Below are 24,006 nucleotides of genomic sequence, written 5' to 3'. Positions count from 1 at the left end.
GCGACCGTGTGAGGCAGGCAGGCAGATTATCATACAAATACATACACAAATTGGCATGTACTGTACATACACATGCATGCACCAATGCATGCCCACACACAATCACATGCACACACATTTCCTTGTACTGTTTATTGTGTTTAACTGCTAGGTATAACTTCTCAACATGAATAGACAAGTCAACGTTGATCCACGGCTGATGAAATCTCTCTTATAGCTCCATAACCTCTCTTTGAACATTGATTCAAAACAGTTTTCTTGACGTGATGCTCTCTAATAAAATGTCTTCCTAATCTAGGAGTTGTAGGGGTGGATACAGTGGCTGATGACTGTATGCCCTGGCCTGGTGTAGATTTAACTGAAGCACTCGCCAGATGTTGCAGGGCAGCCTGTCAGCCGTTCTAAACTCAGCAGCACAGCACAACAGCTGCTGACCGCGATTCAGAAAGGACAAGCTCTAGTTCTGCCTCTGAAAGTCACCCAAACCTAACTGACTATTTGTACAAACCTACTGTACTGAAGCAATTCCTATGGGATTTGTGGCACAAACACTGCTGTGAATGTGTAAAGTACTCACAAACGTAATGGAAGTGTGCTTGATTTCTGTCACAAGTATGCAGGTGGTATTAGCGTCTTCTGACAATCCAGATCTGTACTTAGTACATACTTAGGGAGACATTTTATAAATCAATATGCATTGTGGCTTCATTAAAAAGATGGTTCATTCCTACCTATGGTGAGCCGTTTGATCCTCTCAATGAACGTCGACTTCATTAACACTGACTGAGGGAGAGTGTGACCTGGGACAGAATTGACAAAAGCTAGAGGCCAAGGGAGCTGGCACTCAGCCGACACCCCCCTGACATCCCCTCTCCAGGGCTCTCCCAATCATTTACACACATGCTTTATTGTTCCTTTATCGCTTCCATAAAACATCAAACCCGATGAGAGAACAATAGAGGTAAAATTATGGTACACCCAGCCTACACTTAATTGCACATCCAGGGGAGTTTAATTCAACTCACAGTTAAGCTGCAGGGAGAATACAGTGGTGGTGTTACTGTTAATGCAGCTGCTGCTGTGCCCTACAAACTGGCATACACAAAGATGTGCATGCACACATAGTAATAAAATGCCACACATGCACACACGCACTCGAGCACACACATGAGCACGCACACACACACATTACACCTGTTGCATTCAGCGCATGTGACAAATAAAATTTGATTTGACACACACACACACACACACACACACACACACACACACACACACACACACACACACACACACACACACACACACACACACACACACACACACACACACACACACACACACACACACAATCCTCACCATGACCAGTGGTGCCAGACCCACGTAGTCTCTCTGAGATGTAAAGATCCTCATGACGCCGACATCCTTGATGTTTCCTGTCTCAAAACGCCATGTGATCATCTGGCTCTCTGATTGTTGATCAGTCAACTCCTTGGTCTCAAAGTCAAGCTGCAATACCTCCGACAGACCCCTGACAATCCTGGAATAGAGTTACATTCCCATTCTGCATTCTAATGATTTTCATAAAAGCATTCAATACAATGTTTCACAGCTCATGAATGGACATGAATGCTGCAATCAACAAGATCTAACATGCACATTCAAAGTCCCAATGTTATTATAAAACGATGCTGTTTTAATCTACACTTTGGTTATACTGTAGTGTAGGTAAGTGTTGACAGTCATAGTTTGGGTATCATAGTTGTTCATGTTCCTCCAACCTAGCAGATATCAACATCACTTCAATGGTCATACCATTTAGCTATTTGATTTAGAATTTTAGGACCCCTGTATGAATAGAATAATAATTAGAAAAAAAGATACAAATATGTAATTTTGCCTTTACTACTATAGCCCATAGAAACACATTGAATAACACATTCACAAATGGCAAAATAGGGTTTGAAGTGTCTGTCCTATATCTAGGAGATATAAGAAAGCTCAGGAAATATATTTTATTTGGGACACATATTTATCCCCTTTTTTTTGTTGGTATAAAACTCCTTCCATACTTCCGGTACCGGGTTACCTTCAGACGAGTCCTGGAGAATAGCATCGTGTTCGTGAGAGTCTCATCTTTCCATAGAGGGATCATGTTAGCCTTAAGGCAAAACCATTCAGACGCTACAGATGTTTTTGTGAGAAGACCGATTTTCGGGACGTCTCCTGGTCTGACAAACAGCGGCGTATCTGAAGGCGGATGCGGTGGATTGAGACGCAGCCCATAAAACCCCCCTGATATCTCTATCTTAAACGGATGGATTTTGATGGCAGCACAGGTAACTCAATCGACTCCTAAGGATTTTTAAATCAGTCAGAGCCTTGACAGCATCTCTAACGCTCAGATAGGGCCTTTAGATAGCTTTGCTCTACATTCACTTCTTTCTCAATAAAAGTGATTGGACAGGATTCTTGGTGGTTCATTGGGACCATTTTCACTATGATTCCACTCAATTACTACTAGACAGGAATGGAGGAGAAAAAAGTGTACATTTTCCATCTGAGGGCTTTGGTGGTCACAGCCTGTAAAGCTTCCTATCATCAGTTCCAGAGTGGGTGCATGGGGGGGTGGAAACCTCTGTCCACCCGCCCGGGTGTTCACTGGTTATTCACTAGTTAATACCGCTGCTGGGACTTGGAATATCTGGGCTCCTAATCTTCCCTGGAGCACGCCAGCTAGTGCTTAAGCCCGGATAACGCACTGATGATTACTGATGATTACAGATAAGTGGGTCGGACGGGCGGCACGCTGAGCCGGGTTGGAGTGTGTATGTGTTTGTCTGAGGGGGAGAGCAAGTGCTGGGAGGTTGCTGGGCAGAGGTCTGTTTTGCCATCTGGATCAGGTAGTGCTGTGATAGCAGCACACAATGTTCCATGTTGACGGTACATTTTTGATAATGTGACACGTGATGCTGTGTGATGCTGTCCTCTAAAGCCAACATGTCCAGTCCATCAATAAATACTGTAGATGTGCATCTGTAAAGAATCACGTTACCTGGCCTGTTACAATTCTTCATGTGTCCATGAGAAAAAATTAAGTGTCATATACAGTATGGTGCCAACTTCTCAGAATGTTTTCAATTAAATACATACATGAATAATATAGCAACTCAAATCTTTTGGCAGCAGTGACTTGTGTACATCACTTGAGTACATAGATCAAATGCCTTTAATGACAAATTAACAATTGACAAATGGACATGAGTTGTCACTAACAAGATGTGTTTGATATAAAGATGGGGGATTACAAGATCACATCATGAAGAAATATTCTAAACCAGGGGTATTCAACTCCTACCCAACGAGAGTGGTTCCCAAACGTTTTATAGTCCTGTACCCCTTCAAACATTCAACCTCTAGCTGTGCACTCTCAAATATATTTTTTTTTGCCATCATTTAAACCCTGCCACACACACACACACTATTCGATGTTGCTCTTTATTTAGCCATCTTACATATACAACCTTATTTGTTCATCAAAAATTGTGAATAACTCACCACAGGTTAATGAGAAGGGTGTGCTTGAAAGGATGCACATAACTCTGCAATGTTGAGTTGTATTGGAGAGAGTCTCAGTCTTAAATCATTTTCCACACACAGTCTGTGCCTGTATTTAGTTGTCATGCTAGTGAGGGCCGAGAATCCACTCTCACATAGGTATGTGGTTGCAAAGGGCATCAGTGTCATTTGCCAAGGCAAGAAACTCTGAGTGCAGCCCTATCCAGAAATCTGGCATTGGCTTCTGATTAAATTCATTTTTCACAGAACTGCTTGTTGCAATTTCAATGAGGATCTCTTGTTCAGATATCGGTAAGTGTAGGCAGGGCATGAAAGGGATAACGAATCCAGTATTTTGTGTCGTCCGTTTCGGGAAAATACCTGAGTAATTGCGTACTCAGCTCACTCAGGTGCTTCGCTATATCACATTTGACATTGTCCGTAATGTAACGGCTCTCCTCTTCCTCTTCATCAGAAGAGGAGGAGCAGGGATTGAACCAATATGCAGCGGATTGTGAAGACATGATTTATTAAAGAAAAAACACGAAAACACGAACTTGACTAATAAACTAACAAAACAACAAACGGTGTAGACAGATCTGGACGACGGACTCACATAACACACGAGAACGCACGAACAGGGAAAAAAACCTACACATAAATGACACTGAACAAACAAACCGAAAACAGTCCCGTGTGGCGCAACGACATACACAAACACAGGAGACATTCACCCACAACGAACACTGTGAAAACACCTACCTAAATATGACTCTTAATTAGAGGAACGCCAAACACCTGCCTCTAATTAAGAGCCATACCAGGCAACCCATAAACCAACATAGAAACAGAAAACATAGAATGCCCACCCAAACTCACGTCCTGACCAACTAACACATATAACGAACTAACAGAAATAGGTCAGGAACGTGACACGTAAGCTTGAGTTCATTTGCACACTAAAAATCATACAAGGATGGAAAGACTTGTGTGTTGTCCTAGTTCATGCAGACAGAAAAGAGCTCCAACTTCTTAATCATAGCTTCATTGTTGTCCTGCACAGTGAATGTAGTTGCGGAGAGTCCCTGTAATCCTAGATTCAGATCATGCAGGTGGAAAAAAACATCACCCAGATAGGCTAGTCGTGTGAGAAACTCGTCAACATGCAAGCGGTCAGACAAGTGAAAATGATGATCAGTAAAGAAAACTTTAAGCTCGTCACTCAATTAAAAATAACTTCTTTGACACTTGATAACCAGTATGTTGTAAAAGCGTTACATGGTCACTGCCCATATCATTTCATAATCCAGAAAATACATGAGAGTTCTGGGGCCTTGCTTAAACCAAGCTTAACAATTTTCACTGTAGTGTCTTTCAAGCTGTCAGGCATTCCCTTGGCAGCAAGAACCTCTCGGTGGATGCTGCAGTGTACCCAAGTGGCGTCGGGAGCAACTGCTTGCACGAGCGTTACTACTATACTATGTCTCCCTGTCATGGCTTTTGCGCCATCAGTACAGATACCAACACATCTTGACCACCAAAGTCCACTTGATGTCAAAAAGCTGTCCAGTACTAAAAATATCCTCTCATGTTGTCCTCCTTAATTGACCCCCCATAAACATAACGGACATATACCAGGAGCTGTGCCAGGCCCGCCACATCTATTGCCTCATCCAACTGTAACACATATAATTCACTGGCATGTACTCGAAGCAGTAATTGTTTCAAAACATATCCTGCCATGTCACTGATGCGTCGTGAAACAGTGTTGTTTGATGAAGTAATTGTCTGTAATTTCTTTTTTACTTTTCCCCCAGCATTGTCCCAGCCATATTCCTGGCAGCAGGAAGAATGAAGTCCTCCACAGTAGTATGGTGCTTGCCTGTCCTTTCCACTCGGTAGCTCACCATATAAGACGCTTCTAGCCCTTTCTTATTAATGGTATCTGTTGCTTTTATATGTCTTACTACTCAAAAGTTGTCTTTATTCTCGCTCAAAAAACTCCTGTCGCTTATTTTTCCAATTGTCATGTTTAGTTTCTAAATGTCTGCGCAAGAGTGAAGGTTTATCGTGAGAGTGTAACGGTTAATATGATTGGATGTTAATTATTTGACGAGGCTACCTGTATTTGACATTGTGTTGCTATTTCGCTAAACATTAGATGGTTCAATTTTATTTTTGGCAGTGAAACTAGGCTAATCAGTCGAGAGAGAAAAAACACACAAATGTATAGCCCCGTTGGAAAATATAAATGTACTGTTTGAAAATGTGAAGAGAAAATAAATAACATATTTTAAATGTATTTAAAAAAAAACGTGAATCACATTTTTATTTGGCGTACACCCGACAGCATTCCGCGGACCCCTGGTAATACCTGCCCTACGAGGTCTGAAGCCTGCTAGTTTTGTGTTCTATCTGATAATGAATTGCACCTATCTGGTATCCCAGATCTAAAGAAGGCCCCAATTAGAGGAGAACAATGAAAAAATGCAGTGCAACAGGCATCGAGGTCCAGAGTTGAGTTTGAGGGTTTTATAGTGTTCATATTAACCCAGTTGATCCGTCCACCACTGTGGTAGACAGCAGGAATACTAACGTTCTTACTGATGTCATCATCATCTCAGAGTATTACAAACAACTGAATTGCATTGTCAACTACTGTATGTTATTCCTTGTAGTTAGAGGGCTGGTTTCCCAGGTCAAAGATTAGTCGTATAGTCTATTTCAATGAATATTGTTCATGGGGGAATGCTTTTTTAGTCAGCACTAGGCTTGATCTCTGTCCGGGAAATCGGTGCATATTGCATAAGATTATAACTAGGGCCCAGAGTTTTGTCCTGACCACATGATCTCACCTGACCAGGGAAATCACCGGGTCCCATAATATATCTAATGTAGATCAGGGGAATTACTGCCTAAAGCAAATAACTATGTCACATAAACTGTATCTGTTAAAATAGTTCCCTAATGAGGTATTTGAATAGTCCCTTCAGTCTATTTACAATGGGAGTGATTCATCACAATGTAATATAGACCTGCTTCATACAATAGCAGGCTGTCGCAAAAATGCCATGAACACACCAACAAGGCAACTGATGAAATTCAATAGTTTTATTCCTCAAACAACATTCTAGATTTGCAATTTGTTCCTTCTTCCTATTTTAACAGATGGGGTGGCAGATAGCCTAGTGGTTAGAGCGTTGAGCCAGTAACTGAAGGTTTGTGGATCGAATCCCCAAGCTGACAGATAAAAATCTATCGTTCTGCCCCTGAACAAAGCAGTTAACCCACTGTTCCTAGGCTGTCATTGTTAATAAGAATTTGTTCTTAACTGACTTGCCTAGTTAAATAAAGGTTCAAATAAATCATAATGTATTATCAAGGAGAATTCTCAGAAATCTATAACAAACCTGTTTGTTTCTTCTACCCTTGTCTTTGACACGTGCTGTGCATCAACAATCGTACACTATTTATATCAGTCAGTGGTAACAGGACAGAGGATGGCCATTTAAGAAAGCAGAAAATGTAGAGCTTTTAGAAATTTGGCAATCACTCAGTTTTGTAAGGAATAAGATGTTCAGAAACAATTGTTGTTTCATTCTTTTGAATTCAATAGAGGTTGGTTAGGAACCTATCTCATTCTTGAACACCCACCTTTTCCCGATGGTGGTGGTTTTCCTCTGACACACTGCAGAGATGGTGTTTGCGCCCCCTCTGCCAGACTCCAGGGCGATGTCCCATAAGGCTGAGTCACTGGGCCTCGCTGTACTGAATGACATGCCCTTCCTCATTGTGGCTCTGGAACACACAGACACACAGTTACTGTAACACACACAGGTCAGTTGGCATACACACATACTGTACAAAAACAGGCTACTTGAGTTGATATCAACAGAATCTCCACCTATCTGTTTGAGTATTATTGACGCATGAGTATCTGCTGCAGGGGAGGTGGGTCACCTGAGAACGTCAGATAATGATAGAAGCCTGATGTGCACTACATGACCAAAAGTATGTGGACACCTGCTCATCGAACATCTCATTCCAAAATCATGGGCATTAATATGGAGTTGGTCCCCCCTTCGCTGCTGTAATAGAGACTACTCGTCTGGGAAGGCTTTCCACTAGATGTTGGAAAATTGCTGCGGGGACTTGCTTCCATTCAGCCACAAGAGCATTAGTGAGGTCGGGCACTGATGTTGGACGACATTTGGCATTGCACATGGTGATCTTAGGCTTGTTTGCAGGCTGCTCAGCCATGGAAACCCATTTCATAAAGCTCCTGACGTACAGTTCTTGTGCTGACATTGCTTCCAGAGATAGTTTGGAACTTGGTAGTGAGTGTTGGAACCGATGACAGGCAATTTTAACGTGCTATGTGCATCAGCACTTGGCGGTCCTGTTCTGTAATCTTGTGGCCTACCACTTTGCGGCTGAGCCGTTGTTGCTCCTGGACGTTTCCACTTCACAATAACAGCACTTACAGTTGACCGGGGAAGCTCTAGAAGGGCAGACATTTGACGAACTGACTTTTAGGAGAGGTGGCATCCTATGATGGTGCCAAGTTAAAAGTCACTCTTCATTACGGTTCATTCTAATGCCAATGTTTGTCTATGGAGGTTGCACTGCTCTGCGCTCAGCATCTAAAGCTGCCTGGTTGGTGAAAGTTCAATTTGAAAGAAGATCAACATGTTATTACCACTGTTTGGCTGGTCTCAGTGTGTGTGTGTGTGTGTGTGTGTGTGTGTGTGTGTGTGTGTGTGTGTGTGTGTGTGTGTGTGTGTGTGTGTGTGTGTGTGTGTGTGTGTGTGTGTGTGTGTGTGTGTGTGTGTGTGTGTGTGTGTGTGTGTGTGTGCGCTAATGAGGTGTGCTGAAAGACATCGGAGAAGTGATGTTTACCTCCCTGCCTGCAAACCGAGAATCAGCAGGCACATCTTATTCCCATCAGCACTAGTTGGTTGCTGGGGAACCACTGATCATTTAATCTGCTGTGTGAATCATCCCGTCTATCTCTCCAGTCAACAGCAGTGCAGGAGCCCTCATTACACGCCTCTAAGGGTGGGAGGACCAGGCAGGGTGGCAGTACGAGGCCCTCATACAAACTCCCTAGGACGGGGTGACCCAGTGTGGGTAAAGAATGCTCTCTATGTCCTGACCATGGAGATCTTGTCATCAGACCTCCTGGGATGATTGAATAAGCATGTACAGTGCTGTGAAACAATATTTGCACCTTTCTAATTCTCTCTACTTTTGCATATTTTTGATACTGAATGTTATCAGATCTTCAACCAAAACCTAATATTTGATAGAGGGAACCTAAGTGAACAATGGCATACTTATTTCATAAACAAAGTTATGCAACATCCAATGTCCCTGTGTGAAAAACCAATTGCCCCCTTACACTCAATAACTGGTTGAGCCATCTTAAACTGCAATGACTCCAATAAAACACTTATTGTAGTTGTTGATCAGTCTCTCACATTGCTGTGGAGGAATTTTGGCCCACTCTTCCATGCCGAACAAAGATTTGTGGGTTTTCAAGCATGAACTGCTCGTTTAAAGTCATGCCACAGCATCTCAATTGGGATTAAGTCTGGATTTTCACTAGGCCATTTCAAAACTTTCGATGTGTTTCTTTTTAGCCATTTTCATGTTGACTTGACTGTGTGTTTTGGACGATTGTCTTGCTGCATGACCCAGCTGCGCTTCAGCTTCAGCTCAAAGATGGATGGCCTGATATTCTCCTGTAGCACTCACATCGGTAGCCATGAAGTGCTTTGAAAGGCTGGTCATGGCTCATATCGACACCATCATCCCAAAAACCCTAGACCCACTCCAATTTGCATATCGCCCCAACAAACCCACAGATGTCACAATCTCAATCGTATTCCACAATGACCTATCCCACCTGGAAAAAAGGAACACCTATGTGAGAATGCTGTTCATTGACTACAGCTCAGCATTCAATACTTAGTGATGAATGGTCCCTGGACACTTAAGGGACAGTAATGTTGAGTGTGTTTCATTTGGTGATCTCATGAAGGACAGGAAACACACATAACTCTATCTCTTAAAGTGTATATTTCCCAGCTGTCAGGTTTACATCTAAATATTGTGAAAAGTATGTGAATAAACATGAAACTATTTGTGAAAAGATGTAATGTGATATTTACCTTCTAAACGAGAGTATGGATTTTCATATATACTGAAACGTGTAAAACCAACACACGCAAACCCCGGTAAGCTAAGGTTGCAAATGGTTGAATTTCTAAGACCAAAACATGCCGGGTGACCCTGGTGTGTGAAGTGGTTTTAAAACTACAAGGTGCCAAAGAGACACACGGTAAGCCGAATGTCTCGAATGGTTAAGACCTCTAGAAACTATAAGACTAGAAAACCATCCCACGTGGAGCATATGCTACACAGCTGGATATGGTTAAACTCTGAGACTATCGATTCACTACTGAATAAGTGAGAAACTCTAGACCACACGAATTACTAGTCTGAAGTTCGAAATTACGTAAATCTGGGACAAGAATACAGTCAACTGCCGAAACACAGTACTCTGAAGTACCCATTCTAACATCCACAAAATACTTTGATCTTCGGGGAAACGCAACCAGAGACTTTTCTGTCGACTCTCTCCAGCAGACGGACTGGATTCCAACAGAGAAGACAACAACGACATACGTGCCGTAATATAAATTGCAATTTCTTTTCGAATGAGCTGTCGTTCATGTAAAGTGTTAGCAATTTCTATGAGTGTCGTAATCCTCTATGAGTTTCCTGCTCTTGAACTGCACACCCCTTTTCTTTTGTCTACCAAGCCATCATATCGGTTTTGTCCGCTAGGGACTTTTTCTGTGTATCATGTAGCAACCCAATGTACAATATCTACTGTGTATTTCCATGTATGTCTGTGATTTGATTAGTTAGTAAATCAATTATTAATCCAATTTGCACATCGCTGATTCATAATTTATATTAGGGTTCGAGCAGATATCCAAAATTTTTACGACTTTCAGATGAGACTGATAGAAGGTAAAGAATAATTCATGATTGACTGCTATTGATATAAAAGATCTTCAGATCTTTAAGAGTGGATTCGGGACATAGCCCTCTCTATAAACGAATGATTCCGTGGTGCCCCGGATTCCTAATGAGTTAGTTATTGCCTGATTAATTTAATCAAATAATTCAACGTTAGGTAATCCATTTGAAAATAGCATGTCATCACAAATAGTAAAGACATGACAACTTATTGATGAAGCCGATGACTGAGGTGTTATACTCCTCAATGCCATTGGATGAATCCCAGAACATTTTCCAGTCTGTGCTAGCAAAACAGTCCTGTAGTCTAGCATCCGCCTCGTCTGACCACTTCCGTATTGAGCGAGTCACTGGTATTTCCTGCTTTAGTTTTTGCTTGTAAGCAGGAATCATAGAATTATGGTCAGATTTGCCAGATGTACATCACTGGGGCCAAACGTCCTGCCATCCAGGACCTATATCACTGAGGCCAAACTTCCTGCCATCCAGGACCTATATACTAGGCGTTGTCAGAGGAAAGCCCATAAACGTGTCAGAGACTCCAGTCACCCAAGTCATAGACTGTTTTCTCGCTACCGCACGGCAATTGGTACCAGAGCGCCAAGTACAAAATGCTCCTTAACAGCTTCTACCCTCAAGTCATAAGACTGCTGAACAATTAATCAAATGGCCACCGGACTATTACTTTGACCCACACTCTCCATTTCTTTGTACACTGCTGCTACTCGCTGTTTATTATCTATGCATAGTCACTTCACCCCTTCCTACATGTACAAATGACCTCAACTAACCTGTACCCCCGCACACTGACTCGGTAGCTGTACCACCTGTATATAGCCTCGTTATTGCTATGTTATTGTGTTATTTTTAATATTATTGTTAGTATTATATATTTTTTTACTTTATTTGGTAAATATTTTCTTAACTCTTCTTGAACTGCAATGTTGGATAAAGGCTTGTAAGTAAGCATTTCACAGTAAGGTCTACACTTGTATTCGCCGCATGTCACAAATAAAGTTTAATTTGATTTGATTTGAAAGCTCATCACCAAGCTAAGGGCCCTGGGATTAAATACCTCCCTCTGCAACTAGATCCTGGACTTCCTGACAGACCGCCCCCAGGTGGTAAGGGTAGGCAACAACACATCTGGCACGCTGATCCTCAACACGGGGGCCCCTCAGGTGTGTATGCTTAGGCCCCTCCTGTACTCCCTGTTCACCCACGACTGCGTGGCCAAGCACGACTCCAAAACCATCATTAAGTTAGCAGACGACACAACAGTGGTAGGCCTGATCAGCGACAACGATGAGACAGCCTATAGGGAGGAGGTCCGAGACATGGCAGTGTGGTGCCATGACAACAACCTCTCCCTCAACTAGAGGAAGACAATTGAGCTGATTGTGGACTACAGGAAAAGGAGGGCCGAACAGGCCCCCATTCACATCGACGGGGCTGTAGTGGAGCGGGCCACGAGTTTCAAGTTCCTTGGTGTCCACATCACCAACAAACTATCATGGTCCAAACACACCAAGACAGTCGTGAAGAGGGCACGACAACACCTTTTTCCCCTCAGGAGACTGAAAAGATTTGGCATGGGAACCTAGATCCTCAAAAAGCTTTACAGCTGCACCATCGAGGGCATCCTGAGCGATTGCATTACCGCCTAATATGGCAACTGCTCGGCATCCGACGGTAAGGTGCTACAGAGGGTATTGCCTACCTCCCAGTACATCACTGGGGCCAATCTTCCTGCCATCCAGGACCTATATACTAGGAGGTGTCAGAGGAAGGTCCCATAAATTGTCAAAAACTCCAGTCACCCAGGTCATAGACTGTTCTCTCTGCTACAGCACGGCAAGCGGTACCGGAGCACCAAGTCTAGGTCCCCCCCCCACCACCACATAGTTTTTACACTGCTGTTACACGCTGTTTATTATCTATGCATAGTCACTTTATCCCTACCTACATGTACAAATTACCTCGACTAACCTGTACCCCCACACATTGACGGCAGGTAGACTATTGGTTAGAGCATTGGGCCAGTAACCGAAAGGTTGCTAGATTGAATCCCCGAGACGACAAGGTAAAAATCTGTCGTTCTGCCCCTGAACAAGGCAGTTAACCCACTGTTCCTAGGCCATAATTGTAAATAAGAATTTGTTCTTAATTGACTTGCCTAAATAAAAAAAGGTTAAATAAAATAAAAAATTTACTCTGTACCCAGAACCCCCTGTATATAGCCTCGTTATTGTTATTTTGTTGTGACTTTTATTTTTTACTTTAATTTATTTAGTAAATATTTTCTTAACTCTGTGTCTTGAACTGCATTGCTGCTTAAGGGCATGTAAGTTAGCATTTCACGGTAAGGTCTACTCCACCTGTTGTATTCGGCGCATGTGACAAATCAAATTTCATTTGATTTGATAATTCTCTGATACAGAGCAGAAATCATGGTTTCCTCTATTACGGCAAGTTGTCCTGGTCCTGAGGCAGCAAAGCATCCCCAAGCCATCACACTACCAGCACCACCATGCTTGACAATTGGTATAAGGTTCTTACTGTGGAATACATTGTTTGGTTTTTGCCAGGAATAATGGTACCCATGTCTTCCAAAAAGTTATACTTTGGACTCATCTGTCCATAAAACATTCTTCCAAGAGTCTTGATGATCATCCAGGTGCTTCCTGGTGCTTTTTGGCAAACTTCAGTCAACTTTTTGGACGAGATGTATCCCATTATGTCTGGTGAAAACCAAACACTGCATTCCACAGTAAGAACCTAGGGGAGGTTCAGGACCTGGACGTCGGCACTGTATGTGGGGGTGGGTACAAGGAGTACAAGGAGTCAAAGTAAGTCTTTAATCTTGTGTATGCGTGTGAGATATACCCGATATAACCTAAATGTATGTCAAACTGTCCACTACAGTATATACATTTGCAATATATGTTTAATGTGATGTAATACATATAGTAATCTGTGTGTTTCTCTTTGCGTGAAAACATACAAGCTTATTTATATGGAGTAATTCTGTCCTGGCCGAGTCTGGGCTGACTGAGTTTGTATCCCAAATGGCACCCTATTCCCTATGTAGTGCAGTACTTTTGACCAGGCCCATTTGTCTCTGTCATTGTGTGTGTGTGTATCTAAATGGTCATTGTGTGTGTGTGTGTGTGTGTGTGTGTGTGTGTGTGTGTGTGTGTGTGTGTGTGTGTGTGTGTGTGTGTGTGTGTGTGTGTGTGTGTGTGTGTGTGTGTGTGTGTGTGTGTGTGTGTGTGTGTGTGTGTGTGTGTGTGTGTGTGTGTCTAAATGGAGAAGTGCCTGTAACATTGTTTCTTAATCAGGCCCGTTGATTGTGTGGCCTAAGGAAGCACTAATCTCCTCTCCTTTTGGGTTTCTTCCAGCTGTGCAACATGGCCCTGGAGCTCTCCCCGCTCTGCCTTAAGCTTTTTTCGACTCAATCCATAGGCCTGACAGCTTGTCTGTTCCACCCAGCGAACATAAAGGCTTAGAGAGGGGACAGAACAGAACAGGGACACACGAGACTTCAAGGCGTGGGAGGAGACCTAGTGATAGATTTTGAAGGCCGACCAGGGGCTGCCTGGAAGTTGAATTTAGTCAAAACCCCCATAGCAATGTTTATGCAGTCAGTGCCTTTTTTACAAATCCCTACTTGTACATATTTATTACACTGAGATCTGGAGGCCAATACATGTGAGAGCAGCCTAGTTAATATAATACTTGTCTAAATCAAGTAAAGTAATATGGAGTGGCACATCTTCCATCAGCGAGATAAAGGTCACTGATCTATCGCTGTCATCTATCTCAAAATAAATAAAATACCTTTCCAAGAAAAGATGATTAAATCATGATTATTTGTCAGAACCCATCAGGATTAAAAGGGGACAGGCAAAGATGTCCCTGTTTTTCCAAACCTTTCTACAACAATACAACAGCTAAATACATCATAAAATGATCTGCAATAATATTTTGGTCAGGGTAGATTCTGTATCCTTGATATAACACTAAAATAGGTATGGCTACCTGTCAACTTGCTCTATTGAAATTCTTGGAAAATGTTAAAAGTTGTCTGATTTTAGTGCACAATTTCACACATTTCTGAGCTAACATGCTCAATATTGTACTGTTGAACAATCAGAACTCTATTTTACATTTGATCCAGCTATTTCAAAGTAGTTTTCATTTTTCACTTGTGTTGCACTAGCTAGGTTTCGATCCAATTGGCGACAGATTTTCATGCGAATACTCTAGAATATAAAATATGCACATTTTCCCACCAGTGGTGTGTGTCCACCAAATTGACTTTTAGTGGATGAAAAGCAGTGCATGGCGACGTAGTGCACACAAAATGTACTTAACTTTTCATGTGCCGAATAAAAATCTAAAGTTTAATATGTTTCCATTTCATTTTCAACTCTACTTACAGTTTTGTCACAAAAACTGTTGCGTTGAAAAGCAAATGTGCACACCATGGTCTTGGCTAGTGTTACGAATCCCGCCGAGTATGGTGCCTCTTCCCGTTCGGGCGGCGCTCGGCGGTCGTCGTCTCCGGCCTACTAGCTGTCACCGATCCCCTTATCTGTTTTCATTTAGGTTTGTCTAATTTGTTTCACCTGTTATGTGTTTAGTGTAGGGTGTTATTTAAACCCAGTTGGCCCACAGACTTTCGTGCGGGCTTGTTATTCTGTTTGTTGTGGTGGTGTTTTTGTATAGTGGATTCTGTCCTAATTTATGTTGGACAGTATTTTTTGACACGCCCTTTGTTGTGTGGCGTAGCCGTCTCATAGATTATTTCTGGTTGAAATAATAAATTCCACTTGCACAGAATTACCCTGCTCTCTGCACCTGACTTGATAGAGCTGTCTGTGTGACTTCCTCAAAGTCAAAACCAAAATCTACTTCAAGGTAACAGTGCTCACTGTTGTCCCTAGTGTATGGTTTCCACGTCATCAGACATGGATGAACGTTGAACACTGACTTATATCACGGGTGACCTGGCTGCAGTATCTGCATATGAGTATAATCATTATTGACATACATGTTTATTTCCCAGATCATGTCAGTATCATTTGTTTCATTTCTGATCCAGAAATGTACTCATAAAAGCCTTGTCTGTAGCTTGTGTTCCTTGCAGTGAGCAATTGTTATTTTCCTTTTGCCCTCAAATTATGTCATCCTTGAATTCTATGGACAGGAAATGGGATTCACCAAAAAGTAGAAATGACAGCTAAAATGTAGTCATATTTTTTGGGTGTGTGGAGGCTTATTTAATGAAGCCTACATGAGCATTATTAATAAGTGTTATAGTTTTGTGGAGACCTTTGCCTGTCACCTTTAAATGCACATGTGATAGGAATCACTGATGCTCTTTATGTGGCATTAAAGGAAAATGTGACTGGCATATGATGCAACTGTGGATCATAATATCAGATAGCGCCCATCAGTGGTGTGTGTGTGTGTGTGTGTGTGTGTGTGTGTGTGTGTGTGTGTGTGTGTGTGTGTGTGTGTGTGTGTGTGTGTGTGTGTGTGTGTGTGTGTGTGTGTGTGTCAGACAGAAAATTATTTGCTTTCATAGGTAGGTATTTGAATTGGCGATTGGAATACTAATTGCTTAGCAGGGTGTTGTCTTATAAGGTACTAACATCTCATTATTCTTTCAACTGAGCTGACTGTTTGAAATAGCACAAACAGGATCAAAGACAGAAATACTTCTCCATTAGGTCTATTACAGCAATTGTATTAGAGGGGAAATATTCAGATAATGGGGAGGACATCAGATTAGTGTGGTCATGAAGTGGCTTAAAGTCACACGCTGCCAGACATATAACTCCTAATCTCCACAAACACAAACACACTGGCAAGGCAACTTCATAAAATATGATAACAGGGGTTAGACACACACACACACATGCACACACACACACACACACACACACACACACACACACACACACACACACACACACACACACACACACACACACACACACACACACACACACACACACACACACACACACACACACACACACATATTCCCCCTGTCCCGTCCACCTGCAGAGGTATGTTAGTCAGTCAAACATACAAAGACTGGTGCTCTGTGACAGCTGATATTCTGATCAATACTAACCCAGGCAGTGCCGCGGCATGGGTCAGGAGCCAGACTACTCAACTCTCAGCTAGGTTTGTTGAGGCAAGGCCAGCATCACAGCCAAACAATCTACCAACCAAACATATCATTACTCCTGGGAGAAATTCAGTCGAAAACGGCAGAAACACAGCCTGCTTGAAAGTCCTACATCTTCTAAACTTGACTGCTGACATGCAAACATTTTGTGGACTATATTTACAGTGGACTAATGAAAAAAATACTAAAAGATAGTTGTCTCGTTGAATATGAATATTACAATAGTTTGAGTGGATTTTTCCATTAGGATAAATTAGGACATTTTGTTTTACATATATAACTCAATCTAGTTGGCCAGTACCAGGAACCAGCAGGAATTCAGACCAACAGGGGCAAAGCCGGATGACAACAGTCTATTTTCAGCCTGGCTGGATCAGTAAACAGTCTAAGTATGAGATCAGGATGGGAAAGGAAACGAGAGTCAATGAGGAGGTTGATTAAATAAATCCTTTGCCTGAGATCATGTAGAAAATGGGGGAAATGAAGGGAGACTTGATAGAGCTGTCTGTGTGACTTCCTCAAAGTCAACTCACTATCATCTCATTTGTGATGTTTTACAGCTCCACTCTTCATCTACTACCTTCACATATCCCACATTTACAATCTATTTAGTGTGGAACAGCCAACAGGCTATCAGCTAAATAGACTGCTGCCGGAGACTTTCTGAACCTCCCTTAAAGCACAGCACAAACTCATCACTAAAATAGCACTTTTCAAAATACACAATGTTAGCATCCCATGGCCTGAATTTGACAAAGTATTAATTCCTTTGGACTAAGCAATCAAATTGTTTTGCAGATAAAAAAATAAGGCTGCCTGAAATGTCCTTAGGTTACCCACAATTCTACGGGGCAAAGTAAATTACTTGTGGAAAATGAACTGCCATGCAACCGTCATTTCCACCGAGCTAATTTTCCCAGCCAACCATGCAGCAGGAGGACAAACAGAGTGGGCTCATTTTCATAGATTACAGTAGGTGTCTGTGGATTTGGTATTCCGAGTTCACTTCATATCTAATGTAAACACTCGCTAAGACTCTCTACCCTCATATTAACTTCTGACATTTTAATTTCAGATTTTTTGATTTTGATGATTCTAACGGTCTTAAGAGCTTAGGCTAGAAAAGTGAGCTTGGTTTAATTTCTGTTTTTTTTTTCTTCTTTCAAATGAAATACACAGTGTTTATAAAGAAACTGATATGGGAAGAACTCAATTCGGTCACCAAAAATATTGAAATTAATTCCACAGGTAACTCTCTAAGGCTTTGTAGAGAATATCAAATAAGTTCAAGTTTAATATACATTGTAGCGTACGATCTCTTTATATGCTGATATTGTACTGTGGGCTTTTTCATAGAGGGGAAGAGCAAAAGGGATAGCCACTTTGGACAGACTGGGAATGGATGGTCTCCAGTGGCGTAAAGTACTTAGGTAAAAATACTTTAAAGTACTACTTAAGTAGTTTTTTGGGGTATCTGTACTTTACTTGACTATTTATAGAAAATATTGTATGTTTTACTCCAAACATTTTCCTTGACACCCAAAAGTACTCGTTACATTTGGAATGCTTAGCAGGACAGGAAAATAGTCAAATTCAACTGAACATCCCTGGTCATCCCTACTGCCTCTGATCTGAAGGACTTACTAAACACACATGCTTAGTTTGTAAATTATCCAATCTGAATGTTGGAGTGTGCCCATGGATTTCCGTAATTTAAAAAACAAGAACATTGTGCCATCTGTTTTGCTCAATATAAGGAATTTGAAATGATTTATATTTTACTTTTGATACGTAAGTATATTTTAACACCAAATACTTTTAGACTTTTACTCAAGTAGAATTTTACTGGGTGACTTTTACGTTTACTTGAGTCAATTTCTATTAAGGTATATTTACTTTTCCTCAAATATGACAGTTCGTACTTTTTCCTGATGGTCTCAGTACTGGCTATGAGGTAGAGCAGCAAATATGCTTACTGTAATTGAGAGCCTTGTTCCAGTATGACTGTGGGACTGGAACTACCAACAAACACAAATGCACACACTCACACATATTCCGACCGCACACACACACACATGTCCAGGAGGCAGTAATGGAACGGTGGTCAGATCATCTCCACCCAAAGGGTTAACCTCTCGAATCGTTTTCAATCAGAACAGGGATTATCTACCATAACCCTTGGGGTTTGGACTCAATCTTGGGCCTGGAGGAGTGAAGAGGAGCAGGGATTTCCCCAAGGAAGAATCACTCATCTCTGAGCCAAGCCAATCCAGAACTGGTTCCACATGGCCTTAAAACACTTGGCTCAGTCCCTTCACTCGTCTCCCCTCTCTAAATCCTGGTATGGGGCTATGAAGAGAAATGGGACTCAAGCACAGCGGCCTAACAGCATCTGCAGTGGGTCAATGGATCTGGGAAGTTCAGGTGGCAAACAGATTGATCTCTCAAATAAATATTGTGACCAGAGAGGGTAGGCATCTCTCACTCAACTCTCCTCAATCCCCACCGACGCAATGTAACAAATCCAGGTCAGTTTCAGGTTCAGAGATGATTAAACTTGTAACATTTTTGGCAGCCAGTCATAGATCCCATTTCGGGCAATAACTAATCTAGTGGAGGTTTCATCTTTTGTTATCTGTACTGAATATCCCTCCCTGTGCCTTTTAGTCATATAATAGGATATGAACTGTGGATTAACACAAGGTCAGGGTACGCTTTGGGATATCACTGTATCAGAAGATAGAGTATGTTCTGCTGTTTTTCAGTATACTCATCTAAAACATTCCAATAAAAGCAATATTATTCTACTCTGTGATGTGCATCCGAGGCAGTGAGTAGAGCTGTTGCAAAACAGATTGAATTGTGTGTTTTGGCGCGATAGAGCTGCCTGCGTAATAAGTTAATTTCTGCCCAAAGGAGTCAGGCAGCTGTTAGTTATTTGTTTTCTTGCTCCATTAAATTGATGCATTATTTATGAACTAAAATATCCAGAAATCCCTGTTCAAACATTAATGGATGTTAAGATATGAAGGCTGCCGAATAATTTCCCAATTATTTTCCCATCTATGGAAGAGCGACTTGTGAACCTTTTTCAGTCAGGAGTGAAGTAGACGGGGACTAGCATACAACAAGTCTGTAATCTGTGTAGGGAGCGGAACTGCAAGACGATTCCCAGCCACACCAGCATTCAACCATCCCACAGCATGGCCTTGGAGACACGCCCTGGCGCCAATCAAGTGGCCTTAAGTTACCATTTAAATGCATGGAACTTATCCTTCATGAAGTGCCTCTCCCATACATCATGCTGATACATTTTTCCCACAAGGCCTAAAATGACACAACTTATTTATTTATTTCTGCTAACTTAATCCAACATACACTACATGACCAAAAGTATGTGGACACCTGCTAGTCAAACATCTCATTCCAGAATCATGGTCATTAATATGGAGTTGGTCCCCCCTTTGCTGCTATAACAGCCTCCACTATTCTGGGAATACTTTCCCCTAGATATTGGAACATTGCTGCAGGGACTTGCTTCCATTCAGCCACAAGAGAATTAGTGAGGTCGGGCACTGATGTTAGGCGATTAGCCCGGGTTCGCAGTTTGCATTCCAATTCATCCCAAAGGTGTTCAATGGGGTTGAGATCAGGGCTCTGTGCAGTCTAGTCAAGTTCTTCCACACCGATCGTAACAAACCATTTCTGATTGGATCTCGCTTTATGCAAGGGAGCATTGTCATGCAGAAATAAGAAAGGCTCTTCCTCAAACTCTTGCCACAGAATCATCTAGAATGTCATTGTATGATGTAGAGTTAAGATTTCCCTTCAGTGGAACTAAGGAGCCTACTGTAGCCCAAGCCATGAAAGACAGTCCCAGACCATTATTCCTCCTCCACCAAACTTTATAGTTGGCACTATGCATTGGGGTAGGTAGCATTCTCCCGGCATCCGCCAAACCCAGATTCGTCCGTCGGACTGCCATTTGGTGAAGAGTGATTCATCACTCCAGAGAACACGTTTCCACTGCCCCAGAGACCAACGGCGAGGAGCTTAACACCACTCCAGCCACCACTTGGCATTGCGCATGGTAATCTTAGGCTTGTGTGCGGCTGCTCGGCCATGGAAACCCATTTCATGAAGCTCTGACGAACAGTTCTTGAAAGTTATTGTGCTGACGTTTCAAACTGCCTCTGGAAGTAACTTGGTAGTGAGTGTTGCAACCGAGGACAGATGATTTTTACGCGCTGCGCGCTTCAGCACTCGGTGGTCCCGATCTGTGAGTTTGTGTGGCCTACCACTTTGCGGCTGAGCCGTTGTTGCTCCTAGGTATTTCCACTTCAAAATAACAGTACTTACAGTTGACCGGGGCAGCTCTAACAGGGCAGAACTTGGACAAACTGACTTGTTGGAAAGGTGGCACCCTATGACAGTGCCACATTGAAAGTCACTGAGCTCTTCATGGCTGTGTGCTCAATTTTATACACCTGTCAGCAACAGGTGTGGCTGAAATAGCCCAATCCACTCATTTGAAGCGGTGTCCATATACTTTTGTATACATAGTGCATTTTGTACTCATAAAATCCGCTTAACATAAAAGGTTAACATTTCTGTGTTCTTTGAATGTTATCATAATCCAATAAAAAAATCATATTTATACATTTAATGTTACATATGGATTTATGTTCTGAGCCAGGGGACAGCACATCATGGTAGTATGCATCATATTAACAGAGGGGACGCAGTAACACATTAGTATTAGTAGTATATTAGTAGTATTAGTAAACCCACATTAAACAAATAGGATGTAGAATTTATCCTCAATAGTCATCAAAAGCCATCAGTGTTTGAGAGTGCATCAGTGTATACAGAATATGTTCTGCACGCAAAGCAGTACAATACAATATATAGACAGTAAAGTCATGTCAACAACATTATGTACGTAGTACGTACAACATTCATTGCTAATTTATCAGACTATCTGATTGTGACCTGGATATTCTAGCTATGCAATGAGAGAGACGCACAGACAAACATTATATCCAAGCAGTGTTCTTACCTAAGAGTGAAGCTCTCCACAGCAGACACATTGGACAGGAACACATAGAAAGTGGCAAAGTCGGTGGTTCTCAGTGGTTTGGAGGAGGTCTGGACTACCAAGACTCCCCCTAGTCTCAGACGCAGAAATGTAGGGTTCCCAGGTGAGGCCTTTAGGAGGTTGACACTCCCTACCCTCCTCATTGGTATACCAGACCCCACTGGGCCTCCCCTCCCCACCCCCACACGCTGCAGGCTGTCCTGGGGCACACACTGGCCCGTCCGGTCCCGTCGGCTTTGGAAGTAGATCTCTACGGGGTTCCCCTGCACCTCTCCCAGTCTTTCCCTGGGGCTGAACCAGGCTGGCTCAGGCTTCAACTGGGCCACACAGAATCCCCCTGGGGACAGCAGGCATGCCCCCCGCACCTCCCTTGTCTCCCAGAAGGCATACCCCGTCACACAATGCGCCCCCTCCTCCGCCGCTCCCTTCCTCCCACCACTACCCCTGTCTTCTTTTTCCCCTCCCTTCATCCCAGCGTCACCTCCACTGGCCAAATCGGGCATGTGGAAGAGGATTCTGACAATGGGCGTGGAGGACCGGACCTGGCGAGCCAGGATAACAGGAAGGATCCTACGGCCGCTGAGGAGCAGCTCTCGGCCGATAGGCCTCGCCACAGACAGGGGGCCGTACGTGGCGTTGACGGCCGGCCGCAGGAGGCCCGCCCCGGGGTTGGTGATGAGGAAGGCCTGCCTCTGGGCCTGCAGGCCGGAGTTCCCCAGCAGCTCTTGGCTATTCTCTCTCAGCAGTAGGTGGTCTGCATTGAGGATCTGGTAGCCAACTGAGGGGTAGACAGGGAAGGGAGCTTGGTTCTTGGTGTCTTCTGACATCTCCTGGCAGTGGACACCTAGAGAATGAGAATTCAAATACAGCTGTTAGCATAGCGCAAAAAAACACAGAGTAAATGTGTGTCAATTCAAAGTAGCAGCATTATTATGGTTTCTCCCAAAAAATGAGTTTAAATGTTGAATAATGGTGGTGGATAAAATAAAAGCTGACACCATTCTCATGCACAGTGACCATGGTTATTCAGTGGATTCAGTGGAAGTCTAGAAGAGATGACCCCACTTTTCAGGGTACGGTTGCTGAAATCCAATATACTGTACATCAAACACACATCACAAGGAATGCCCTAGCTAGCCCACTGTCCTCCTGCCCCACTATACAGCCCATCCTGATATCCAGCACAATCCCTTTCAATTTAAACACGACCTAGAACAGCTAAGTAGCTTTACAGCTGAGAGTAGTTGGAATGATACAGTAACAAGGCAAAGTATGAGTCAACTTTATCTGGGCAGTCTTTTTCTACCACAACTTCAAGGTCCGTATGTGTTGAATCCTGTTGTCATATACACTGAGTGAACAGCCTACATTTTTCGGAGCATGGACTACAAGGTGTCGAAAGTTTTCCACAGGGATGCTCGCCCATGTTGACTCCAATACAGTTGTGTCAAGTTGGCTGGATGTCCTTTGGGTGGTGGACCATTCTTGGTACACACAGGAAACCATTGATCATGAAACCCCTAGAAGCGTTGCAGTTCTTGACACACTCAAACCAGTGTGCCTGGCACCTACTACCATTCCCCATTCAAAGGCACTTAAATATTTTGTCTTGCCCATTCACCCTCGGAATGGCATACATACACAATCCGTCTCATTTATCTCAAGGCTTAAAAATCCTTCTTTAACCTGTCTCCTCCCCTTCATCTACACTGATTTAAATGTACTTAACATGTGACATCAATAAGGGATCATAGCCTTCACCTGGAATCAGCTGGTCAGTATGTCATGGAATGAGTAGGTTTTCCTAATGTTTTGTACAGTCAGTACCTTCAGAAAGTATTCAAACCCCATTACTTTTTCCACATTTTGTTGTGTTACAGCCTGTATAAAAAAAATATTAAATGGATATTTTGTGTGACTGGCCTACACACAATACCCCATAATGTCAAAGTGTAATTATGTTAGAATTTTTTTTTACCCGTTTTTCTCACCAATTTCATGATATCCAATTGAGATCCAATTATGATCTTGTCTCATTGGGGGTGGCGAAGGTCAAGTCATGCATCCTGCCCACTTAACCCAGCTTCTTAACACC

The 24,006-nt window shown here is 42.6% G+C and overlaps 1 protein-coding gene across 1 annotated transcript in view; it reads right to left on the bottom strand.

Annotated features, from left to right (window-relative positions):
- LOC129863879 (transmembrane protein 132D-like) overlaps nt 1-24,006 on the bottom strand; it is a 46,025-nt gene that overhangs the window by 12,337 nt on the left and 9,682 nt on the right. The window contains exons 2-4 of the mRNA XM_055936248.1: nt 21,873-22,755; nt 7,213-7,356; nt 1,360-1,540 (exon numbers count right to left, since the gene is read on the bottom strand). Coding sequence (XP_055792223.1) covers nt 1,360-1,540; nt 7,213-7,356; nt 21,873-22,755 — 1,208 coding nt within the window. The remainder of the gene's footprint in view (nt 1-1,359; nt 1,541-7,212; nt 7,357-21,872; nt 22,756-24,006) is intronic.

This window comes from Salvelinus fontinalis, chromosome 10 (genome assembly GCF_029448725.1).
Source record: "Salvelinus fontinalis isolate EN_2023a chromosome 10, ASM2944872v1, whole genome shotgun sequence".
Taxonomy (NCBI): Eukaryota; Metazoa; Chordata; class Actinopteri; order Salmoniformes; family Salmonidae; genus Salvelinus; species Salvelinus fontinalis.
This window is presented reverse-complemented; position numbering and strand designations above follow the sequence as displayed.